Source organism: Lithobates pipiens, unplaced genomic scaffold (genome assembly GCF_037356315.1).
Source record: "Lithobates pipiens isolate NorthernLeopardFrog02 unplaced genomic scaffold, aLitPip1_a1.2 Scaffold_19, whole genome shotgun sequence".
In the NCBI taxonomy this organism is placed as follows: Eukaryota; Metazoa; Chordata; class Amphibia; order Anura; family Ranidae; genus Lithobates; species Lithobates pipiens.
The window spans coordinates 348526429-348538654 of record NW_027507764.1 but is presented as its reverse complement, the minus strand read 5'-3'; the positions used below and the strand labels follow the sequence as shown (position 1 = coordinate 348538654).

Sequence of the window (12226 nt, the reverse complement as noted above, 5' to 3'; positions counted from 1 at the left end):
ATAAAGGGTCTGGTATGGATTTTTAGGGGGAACTCCATGCCATTTTTTTTTTAATTTGGCCTGGAGTTCCCCTTAAAATCCATACTAGACATGAAGGGTCTGGTATGGATATTTAGGGGGAACCTCGCATCATTTTTTTTTTTTATTTGACTCAGGGATCCCCTTAATATCCATACCAGACCTGAAGGGCCTGGTAATTGACTTTGTGGGAGCCCCACGCTTTTTATTAAATCAAAAACGTTCAATGACTGTTCTCTGTATTACGGGAGCCGGCAATTCATTATAGCCACTAGGGATTTTAAATTACTTTTTTCCTGCAGAAATTACACTTTGTGCAGGGACAGTTCTAAGCACGGGAAACATGTGCCACTTCATAGGCATACTATAGACACCCCCCAGGTACGAAATTTAAAGGAATATTACACTTTTATTGTTTCACTTTAAGCATTATTAAAATCACTGCTCCCGAAAAACGGCCGTTTTTAAACCTTTTTTTGCATTGATGCATGTCCCCTGGGGCAGGACCCAGGTCCCCAAACACTTTTTAGAACAATAACTTGCATATTAGCCTTTAAAATTAGCACTTTAGATTTTGAACGTTCGAGTCCCATAGACTTTAATAGGGTTCTAAAGTTCACACGAAGTTTAGGTCTGTTCGCAGGTTCTGGTGCGAACCGAACCGGGGGTGTTCAGCTCATCCTTACTGAACAACAGTAAAAAGCTCCTGTCATTAAATAAAATGGTTAGCTTACAGTTCTGTTTACACCTTGCTTTTGCTTTTCTTCAGAAATGATGCCCCATGAAGCTTTAGTGGTGCTTCAGAGCGTCTTCAAAGCCTCCATTTAAGTCTATGGCAAAGCTTGCTTGAAGCCCCACAAAAGGCTCATCTAAGTCAAAGCAAAGCCCCACCAAAGGCTCTTCTAAGTCCCAGCAAAGCTCCACCAAAGCCTCAGCAAAGCCCCACTGAAGCCTCATCGAAGCACCAAGCAAAAGCAAGATGTAAACAGGACTGTAAGCTAACCATTTTATTTAGTGACAGAAGCTTTGACTGGTGTTCAGAGAGCTTTAAGCCCCTGTACACACGGTCGGAGATTTTGCCAACCAAATCCGTCGGATTTTGTCCGTCGGATTTAGTCCGACGGATTGTGTCCAAAACTGTTGCATACACACGGTCGGGCCAAGTTGGTGAAAAATCCGATCTTTCAGAACGTGATGACGTAATTTCGTTACGATGGGACTACATTCAGGCTAGTAGCCAATAGCTTTGATGTAGGAATTTGATCTGAGCATGCGTGGCACTTGGTCCAGTCAAAATGCTATACACATGATCGGATTAGGTCCGACCGGCTCAGTTGGTCGGGAAATATTTCCAACATGTTGGAAAATTGGGTCGGACGGAGATTCCTACGGAATCAGTCCGATGCATACCACACACAGTTGGATTATCTGACGACACGGTCCGATAAGATGCAGTCCGACAGATTCTCCGACTGTGTGTATAGGGCTTAACAAAGCGTGTCTGAAGCCATGTTTTGAAGCACATGTAAACCAGCCCTTAAGCCCCATACTATAGTTGCCACCTCATCCCTTTAAACCCGAACACGTATGAATTACACAGGTTCTGAGGCTAATTTCATGCAGATAAGACACCAAGTGATTTTAATTATCAACCTTAATCAGTCACAGAAACTGTGTAATTAATATGTGTTCGGTTTTAAAGGGATGAGGTGGCAACCCTACCCCATACACACTATCAGATTTTCTGCTGCTTTTGTTACCGGCCTCAAAATGTGAATTAAGAGAGCCGATGATTGTAGACGCGATGAGATGAGGTGATCAGCTTGGCGTGGACTGCAAAGAATCACACAAACAGCATGAGATATGACCACTGACTTTATGGCTGGAAGTAGTTTAATTTTTACATAACAATACATCTTTTACATTTTTATAATCACGTGTTTATAACCATTAACAATATATATAATACCGATTTTAACTAAAGTATTTTAAAACGTAGTTATAACAATGAACATTACTATATTTTAATAACATATATATCCCTGTTATTCAGTGTTATAGATAATTATCTTTATCTCTCTGGTACACTTTAAGTGTGCAATAATCATACTAGCAATGCATTGCTTTAATACAAATATTTTCATGGTAGTACTCTTTTTTAACCACTAGATGGTGCACATTGCATGTCTGTATGATGCAATACATAAGCTTTACATACAATAGGTTTTTTTCTATATTAAATAACAGAAAACATGTGCTTCTATAAATCTATGCCATTTTCAATAAATCAGGTTTAAATATACCTATTTAGAAAGGTTTAGTGTTTATCATAGACATTTGTTCTGACTAATGCAGTATTTTCATGTTCTTATGCACTTTTCACTTGTTTCTGACACATGCTGTTCTAAACTTCTAATTACAGCAAAACTATAGCATAAAATCTGCTGAGACTTTTTCTGCATCTGCTCAACATGTTTAGGAATCTTTCTATCACAGGTTAATACAGATTAGGAACAATTTAGAGTACATACCTGCAAAGAATCACACAAACAGCATGAGATATGACCACTGACTTTATGGCTGGAAGTAGTTTAATTTCCAGTCACATGGTGTGTGGCCTTATATAGACTCTGTTTGTGTACCTTCTCTGCCATCTACTGGTTATTAATAGAATAGAAGGGACATGTTTAGAAATATAAAAAAAAAAAAATGAATATGTACTTTGCTTTGGGGTGTCTGTTTTGTGACCATATAAACCCCAGTCCGTCACACTTTTTTCCTTCAGATTTACCAAAACCATATAATATGAGGTCAACTTAGGACTTTCAATTTGTATGCAATCAGGCAGGCCCTTCTACTACATGATTTCATGATGTGTTTTTGATTATTAAGGTCCCTTTCACACTGAGGCTTTTATAAACTATCAGTAAAACATTTGAGCTCTTTTGAAGAGCTTTTCAGGCGCTTTTGAAGAGCTTTCTATTCATTTCAATGGAGAGGGGCATTTTTTCACCACACTGCCAGCACACTGCCCCAGTGTGAAAGCATTCATTTATATTAATAGAAATAGGTTTTCCTTGACTTTTTTAGGTGTTTTTTTTTTTAGCATGAAAGCGTCTGAAAAGCGCCTCAGCGTGGTAGGGGACACTGCTGCTTTGATGAAGCTTTGGTAATGCTTTGTTGAAGCTGGACAAATGCCCTGTGTGTGTGTGTGGATCTCTCATACCTGCAATTTCTCCAAAACAGGACTGTAAGCTAACCATTTAATTTGGCGATAGGAACTTTGACTGGCATTCAAGAGAGCTTTAAAGGAGAAGTCCAGCCTGAGCTCATTTGGCTGGGCTTCTCCTATGGGTCACAGGAATGCTATTCATTTGGCACTCCTGTGACCTGTTTTAGTTTTTTTGCCTAAAGTCCGCTCTCTGCTGACATCAACAAGATCAGTCCAGGCACTGCGTCATCCCAACAATAAAGTCTGGATCAGCCAGGTGCCTTGACTGATACCCATCTCAGCGACCTGCTGAGAGCCTGAGACAACCGTTCCCCCGCCCCTCCACAGCTCAGCGCACCAGTGAACATGGAGGAGCAGAGAGGAGAGATGCTGACTGACAAGTAGCAGCTCTCTGCTTGGGGAACTGTGAGAACCGAGCCATTGGCGATGTTCGATCGCTCGGTTCTCGGTGCAGAGGCAGCAGGGGACAGATGCTGCATCCACCTAGGTAAGTATAAATGGGAGGAAAAAAAAACGATTTCTCTTATAACAAAGCCTGTCCAAAGCCATGTTTTGAAGCAAGTGTAAACTAGCCGTTTTAATTTATTATGGTAATTTTCAGACCAAAATTGTAGGCCCCAGCATGTGTGGGGGAAAATAGAAAAAAAATGGTCTGTCAGAAAACTGTTTAATAGCTGGACATTGGAAGAGCAGAGCGGTCGGAACACACGTAGCTCCTCAATGCTGCGCTATGTAGAGTCTCACACCAGCTTTGCTATGTGCAGGGCTCACACTACAAATCCCCGCCCACCCTCTGCTCACTGGGTGTACGTCATCACGGCGTGACGGTCGGAACCCGGAAGCGGGTGCTGTCACTGACAACAACCAGCACAACAAGAGCGCGTTGTGGGGTATATCTGGTCGCCGCTCTGTATGAGAGTCCCCGGAGGTTGTAGTATGAGGGTGCCGGGCGCGTTCACCTGATGGGGATACGGAGGTGATACAAGACTGCCGGAGAAGGAGGAAGGGGGATGTATCTGATGGAGTTCCGGCCAGCTCATCGTCTCTGTGTATGTGGAGCTTCCTGTATGACCTGTCTGAATGTCTTCATTCACTCCTCACACAGTGCTCACATCTGTACAGCAGACTGCCAGTGTTCGCACTGGTGGGCAGCGTGTATTGGAGCAGACTGAGGGGTCTGCATGTGTCAGCATAGCAAAATGTGACTTTATTGTGTGTACCTGAAAGCTCCAGCCAGTGTATTTCCATCAGGGGAGGGGGGCCTCCTCACAATGCTACCTTCACATATGTGTATTTTTGTGGACACAGCAGTTCATTCATTTGAATGTGTTGATGTGCCTGTGGTAAATGTTGGGGGGAAGTCCCTGACCGCCCCCCCCCTTTTTTTTCTTCTTTTAAACGCACACCCGAGAACTCGCTACGTTTCCAGATTTGTAGGGGTGCCATTAGGAATTAACGACACCCCCTCATATCTGCTAAAGAGCAATGCGTTTTTGCTGAGGGTGCAGGAAGTTGTGCGATTTGCATGCGTTCCCAGATCTGCATATGTGTGAACCTAGTATACAAGAAAGAGAACCGCTGCTCCAGGTGTATAATAAGGCTGATTGGACTATCTTGCAGAGTGCTAGGCTAGCCCCGGCTCGCCTCCATGGGAAATGTGGAAAGAAGAAAGAAATGGCTGCACAGGCAGACCACAGTTTGGTGTCTTTGGTGTTATCTTTGTGAACAAAATTAAAAGGCAATCGGAAGTTCTGGATGTGCAGCCATTTCTTTCTTTGTGTAAACCTAGACTCAGCCTCACTATTCTTAAAACTGCCTAACCCCTTTTATTATTCTTTATACAGATCTGTGTACTTGCCTATTTTTATTTTTTTTCTTATTTTTTTTTTTTTTTTTTTTTTTGTCCAGCTTGGTCATGTAAGCGAGAGAGCTGTGACGTCACCCTTAGGGTCCCATCAGTGGTCGGTAAGGATGAGCTCAGGCGTGTTCGCATGGACCATGTGCAGAGCCCACCAGGAAGTCTGTGCTGCGCTAATCACAGGCAGTGAGACATTGTCCTGATGCGCGGCTGCAGAGATCGGGCAATGTCTCTCTGCCTGTGATTAGAATAGCGTTGCGCCAACTTCCTGGCGGGCTCTGCACCTGGTCCATGCGAACACACCTGAGCTCATCCCTAGTGGTCGGCACTCCCTCCTCTCCCCTGCTGCTGACTGATGCAAAGGAGCAGGAACTTTGGGTTCACATGACCAGATTGAAAAGGGGGGGGTGTGGTACACAGATATTATTTAGGTTATGCAGGCTAGGTTTCTGTTTGTTTTGGGTGGATTAGAATACTAAATGCAGCGCTCCCAAACCGCCCCAAAGATGCTGCTTGCAGGACTTTTCGTAACATCCCGCAAGCGCACTGCCCCAGTGTGAACAGACACACTGCAATGAATGGGAGGTGGTTTTCAGATGCTTTTAAGAGGCTATTTCTAACACCATGCTTTTCAGAGGCTATTTCTAACACCGCACCTGAAAACCACCTCCGTGTTAAGGTGGCCTTAAGGCCCATACGCACAAACTGACTTTTTGACAACAAACATGCAAATTAGCTGTTTTAAGGCAACATCCGACCGTGTGTACGTGCCATCGGACAAACTTTTTCGGTTTTCATCTGACTTTTGTTGGCTGTGCGAACGGACAAACTTTCAGGCAACAAAAGTCTAATGGAGCAAAGTCCGATCGTGTGTACAGAAAACCATAGGACTTTTGTACAAAGCACAAACGCATGCTCAGAACCAATGCAAAAGATCAGACAACAATACAAGTTGACCAAAGGTGGCGCTAAAGAGCATCAAAACCACGTGATTTGGTGAAAGTTGGCTGAAAAAGTCCTGCTGTGTGTGTATGCAATACAAGTTCACGGCCGACACCCTTTGTACAATAATCCACGGGAAAGTTTGTACAAAGTCCGATTGTGTGTATGAGGCTTTAAAGAAAATCACACATTTTGGGTCAGAATAGTAATAGTGGGGAAATCTTCCAATGGGGACACTAGTTCTGCTGACCTGGGGGTTCCCAAGAGATTCCTTTTATTTGCGAACACGCCTGAGCTCATCCTTACCTGCAAACAGGATGCGCAGAGTTCACTGGGAAGTCAGCACTACTCAGCGCTAATCACAGGCAGTGAGACATTTCCTGATCTCTGGAGCCGCACATCAGGATATGTCTCACCGCTTGTGATTAGCGATGCAGAACATACAATGTCACATTTGTTATCAATTTTAAGACCTTGGTTGCAAGTTCTGAATTCTATTAGCAGAAAGATCTTTTAACATGCTGGCAAAAACAAGATATTGTGTTGTAATGTTGCAGATTTGGAGAATCCCATGGCTGCAATAGTGAAGTTAAATTGCAATGCACACCAAAAACATTACCTGAACAACAGATAATTTATTCATATGCTATTCTCTTGTCAATATCCTTCTTTGTAAACAGACTTGGGTACAGAGAAGTAAAATGAAAGATAAAGTGTAAGCTTAAAGATGAGCATCATTATGTGAGATCAACTGTAGAAGAATTCAGAGAATGGAGGATTGATGTAGAGGAAGTGGAGAAACATAATCAACCTGATCCCTAATTTTACTCTCTAACTCACACTAGAAAACAGCTGTAAAAATGTTGTTTCCTCCAGTTTGTACCAATGAGATCCAGAGTATTACCACTATTAATTGAAGAATATGTGTTGTCAGATCCTAATGGCCTTTTAACAGATTTGTTTGCTAGCAAATTTTTTTTTTTTTCTACCAGTTATAAGAGGCCTTTGTTAAATTGTATGTCATTCTGCTTTTTTCTTTCAGTTATTCTAAAGATAAAGCAGCTGAATCATTGGAGGAACTTGAAGACTTCCCACTGAACACCATGGATCTAAAATATAATAACTCAAGGAAGTACATTTCCATCAGTATTCCCTCAAAAACGGATACAATGTCCCCTCACATCAAGTCTGTTGATGACATCCGGGTGCTTGGTATTAATCTTAGCCACTTCCAAAAACCTGTGCAATTTTTCATTTGTGTTACTGGAGTTTTTATTTTTTATTTAATATATGGATATTTACAGGTAATCTTCATGCAGACATTTATGTTCCTGTAATAATATCAAAATGCCAAAAATCGCATTTGAAAAAAAAAAAAATCATATTGTAAAAAATATGCAGACAATCTTAATCCAGCAGGTGCTGCTTTTGGGGTTTTTATTTTAATGTTGTTTGCAGATATTTAAGTTAAAGTGGTACTAAAGACAAAATAAAAAAATACATATCTGATGCAGTCGATCACTAGCTGTAAAGTTGATCTCCAGGTTTTAGTGAACTTTAAATGGTTTGTTTGGACCAAGCTGGTCCAAACAAACTATTTACTTCATTACCATGCAACAGCTGTAAGCACTACATAAACTGTATGTAGCTTCAGCACTGTGTTTTGGCAGTGGGAGGAAGTTCCCAGGAATTTACCCATGATGTAGTGAGGAAGTAGCATTAAACCCTAGTTCACATTGGAGTGACTTGTCATGCGATGTGACAGGTCAAATTGCATGACAAGTTGCATCCTATTGTCAGCAATGGCACCATTTCAAATCGGTGTGATGCAGACTTTGCGCTGCTGTATGGATTTGAAAAAGTATTTCCTGCACTACTTCTGCCGATTTTTTTTTTTTTTTTTTTTTTTTTATTTATTTGTGGGGGGGGGGGGGGGGGGCAAATTGCATAGACCGATTTGTGCATGAACCTGTGCAGATGTCTTCAAAGCCGTAACTGAAGTTGCACTGACATGCAACTTTGAAATCGTGCAGTTTCAGATGAAGTTGCATGATTTCAAAGCCACGTTCAATGTGAACGAGGGGTAAAGAGAAGTATAGGCAGTGGAGGGTGGCTAGAAGTCTAGGATAGGGTGGGGATTTTTGAAAAGTACTAGTTTAGGAACGTGGCAATGGGTTGGCCATTTGTGGATGCTTCCTCAGCTACCCTTTTAAAGCTAACAATGTGTGGGTGCTGGAGGGAAATGGTGCAATTCCAGTGTCTAGTTGTGTTTTAAAATAGAGGTTATACCATCAGAGGTAGACATATTACTTCTGTAGCAGAGCTGCATCCTGGACACTGTTTACTTCACTTTGGGCAGGAATCCTCTTCTGCAATGGCTTCATCTGTGCACAAAGCCCTCATAGACTTGGATGAGACCACCCCAGGATGCAGTTCCAGTGTCTTGGAAGACCACATACAAGTCTGCCAGGTCTTTTTGTATAGGTGTGGCCATCTCAAAAGGGGATTCAAGGTCAAGTAGACAGTGCACAGGATGTAGCTCTTCTACTGTCAGGCAAGAAGCTGGTGCGGGGTTGGATGTTAGTGCAGGTTAGTTCGGGTAGGGTAAAGAGGTGACTTTAGAGGATTTTAAGTTAAGAGTGCAAATGTCCTTTTAAACTGTGAGCGACCCCTCCAGAAAGCAGAAGTTCTTATCACTCGTGCCTAGATATACGTGGTGACTGATTCTAAAAAGACTCGCTTATCCAATCATGTGAAAGCAAATTCCTGCTCATTTATATCGTCTGCACATGATTGGATAATTGAAGTGAATATTTATACAATTTATTTAGCCAGTACAATAGATTAAGCACAGAAGTAAAATAAATATGTTTTTATTGTTTATGCCGGAGCCTAAATCTCTAGTCTGTTTTGGATAATCTATTCTAGACCACAAATAAGTATTCTTTCCCAGCCAATAAGATCGTTGGATGTGTTTGTTCTGATGTGTATTTTCTCAGAGGGTCAGCTCTGTATATGCTAATTTTTAATCTAAAACCAAGTTTGTATTTCCCTGACTTGTGACAGGTTTACTTTAGTGTATGTATAACCTATCTTTATTTACAATTGATATGACTAGATTTTATGCAGTGCAGTGTTTTATAAATTGAAAAATGAAGGGAGAATTACTTCTTGCCCTAGAATTTTTTTTGATGGTAACCATAATATTACCAAGACAATAAAACTGCTGTTTATATTAAATAACATTTTGACAGAATTCACTGATTTTTAATTGTGTTTTCTCCTACCTTTTAGGAATTGATATTCTCTGTTGAGGGTTTTAAACCATTTGGTTGGTATCTGACATTAGTGCAATTTGGATTTTACTCCATGTTTGGATTAATAGAATTACAGTTAACCCAAGATAAACGAAGAAGGTATGTATATGATGTGTTTTCTCCTGTTTTCTTATTCTTTTACTGACTCTCTTAGCACTAGCTTGACTTTATAGCAGTCTAACGCTGGCCATACACCCCTAGATCTGAACAAAAAAGTTTTTCCTCCACCCACACCAAACACCACAGATGAATGAATCTCCCTCTGTTTTCAGACGACGGCTGATTGAATGACCAACAATTTTGCACCTGGCTCCTTTGTTTTTTTGTTTTTTTTTTTCCATACATCAGGGGACACAGAGCCATAGTACTTTGGGTTATAGGGCCACTGATAGGTGATGCACACTGGCACGCCCTAAGGCAAGAAGTTTACTCCCTATATAACCCCTTTCCACTACTGGGAGTCCTCAGTTTTGATGTCCTTTCATGGGCTAAATGGATGGTAACCAGGCCTCGTGTCCAAAGAAACAAGGTTTTGATTGCGAACGCTTCTCTTTAGAGAGCTGGACCCTGGGATCCAGTACTTTTTGGTAGTAAGGCCATAAAGTTTTTACTGGCAGAATGCTGTCGCAGGTCCAGGATTGTGGGTAACCTGAGGTTCCCCTGTTCCTGAAGGTTTCCTTAGCCTGTCACTTCAGTGAGCAAGAATCTCACATGTCTGGTGGATAATCTTAAAGGATCCAACAGATAAAAAGTTGGAACTTCTTTCTAAAAACAATATATCTTTAGCGAGTTCAGTAGCGTGGCCGGTTCTTGCTGCAATTGGTGTATCTCAGTCCATTAAGGAACAGTTTGTGGAGATACTTAAAATTCTGCCTGTTCAGCAGGCCCAGCAATGGGCTGGTATATCAGACGTACTATGTTTCGCAGTAGATGCTATCAAAAAAGCTGAAAAATTGGTCAACCGAAGCACCGTGTAAAAAGCTCGTAGCCAGTTTTCCCTTTCGTGGTGAACGGCTATTTAGAGACGATCTGGATAAGTACATCCAAAGGATCTCTAATGGGGAAAAGCTCTTTTACCAGTAAAGAAGTTCAAATATTTCTCCTTTTAATCGTGCTGCCTCTCCTATGCCAGGGGCATCAGCCTCTAGGCAGCCTTGACTGCCTCAACCATCAGGTTCAAGGGGAAGTTCCCAAGGGCAGCACCAGGGCTATCAAGGCACCTCTAATCCTTGGAATTTGAATTTGGTCTTATCGGCTTTGCTGAATCAGCCATTTGAGCCTTTACGAGAAATTGCCTTGGTCCTTTTTTGACAAGAAAATAATCTTTCTGAATGCCATTTCTTCTGCTAGAAGAGTATTGAAACTAGCAGCTCTGTCTTGTAAAGAGCCATGTTTGATGATGCATAAGGATAAGGTGGTTTTATGTCCTCATCCTGAATTCCTACCAAAAGCGTTAACAGGTTTTCATTTAAACCAAGATATTATTCTTCCTCCTTTCTCCCCAGAGCCTCAATCTAAGGAAGAGAAGGTACTACATTCTCTTGATTTAGTAAAAGCGATCAGTCTATTCAAAGGAAACCGCTCAGGTTCGCAAAACACATGTTTTGTTTGTTCTGCCAGAGAAGATGTGGACAGGCAGCATCAAAATCCACTATTTTCCAAATGGATTTGTCAAGTGATTGTTCAAGCTTCAGCTTAAAGAAGAAAATTCTTCCTTCTCATGTTGGGGTGACTAGTGCCTCTTGGTTGGTGCATCATCAGGTCTCTATGGCTCAGATCTGTAAGGCCGCGACTGGGTCTTCAGTGCATACGTTTTATCAAATCAATATTAAAGGTCATGAGGATATTGCCTTTGGGCGCAGTATACTACAGGCCGCAGTATGAGTCCTCTGGCCGCCTGTTTTTTGTTGTCTCCCTCCCTTCAGTTGCCATTGCTATGGAACATCCCACATAGTAAGTGCTATGGCTCTGTGTCCCCTGATGTAAGAAAAGAAAACAGGATTTTTAAAACGGCTTACCTGTAAAATCCTTTTCTTGGTATACACTTGTATTGCTTGACTACAAAACTGAGGACTCCCAGTAGTGGGAGGGATTATATAGGGAGTACACTTCTTGCCTTAGGGAGTGCCAGTGTCCATCACCTATTAGTGGCCCTATAACCCACATAGTAAATACTATATCTCTGTGTCCCCTGTTGTACATCAAAGAAAAGGATTTTACAGGTAAGCTGTTTTAAAAAATAATGTTTTTTTTTTTTTTTTTTTCCCCCCCCCTCACCAGGACTGGCACTGACACCGTGCTGGTCCTGAGGAGCTGCAGGCAGGAGTTTTTAGGCAAGGGTGCGGTTTCGGCCTAGTCCGCGAGGCTGGACGCCGCGGACTAGGCCAAAGCCGCGGCCTCGCCTAAACTCCTGCCCGCAGCTCCTCAGGACCAGCATGGTATCCATCAAAAAAAAAAACTTGCTTCAAATCGTGAAAATATATATATATATATATATATATATATATATATATAATATATATATATTATATTATATTTTTTATCGCTTAGCTCTAGCTGTCAGTGTACTGTCAAACTCCAATGACAAAATAAAAAGGTGAGATAAGGCACTTTCTTATTTAAAAATATTCATTCCTTCAGAATGAGGTTGAAATGGCATAGAAATAAATAGATTTCAGACCATAAAGCTTTGTGTGTGTGTGTGTGTGTGTGTATATGTATATATATATATATATATATATATATATATATATATATATATATATATATATATATATATATATATATATATATATATATATATATATATATATATATATATATATATATATTCTCACAAAAGTGAGTACACCCCTCATA

At 41.2% G+C, this 12226-nt stretch overlaps 1 protein-coding gene across 2 annotated transcripts in view; it reads left to right on the top strand.

Annotated features, from left to right (window-relative positions):
* Positions 1-12226, top strand: part of SLC35B3 (solute carrier family 35 member B3) — a 73444-nt gene that overhangs the window by 7468 nt on the left and 53750 nt on the right. The window contains exons 1-3 of one of the 2 annotated variants that reach the window (XM_077492168.1): positions 4055-4299; positions 7093-7354; positions 9345-9466. In XM_077492168.1, coding sequence (XP_077348294.1) covers positions 7154-7354; positions 9345-9466 — 323 coding nt within the window. In that variant the 5' untranslated portion in view covers positions 4055-4299; positions 7093-7153. Of the gene's footprint in view, positions 1-4054; positions 4300-7092; positions 7355-9344; positions 9467-12226 lie in introns of those variants that run through there. The other variant, XM_077492167.1, reaches the window with a different exon arrangement.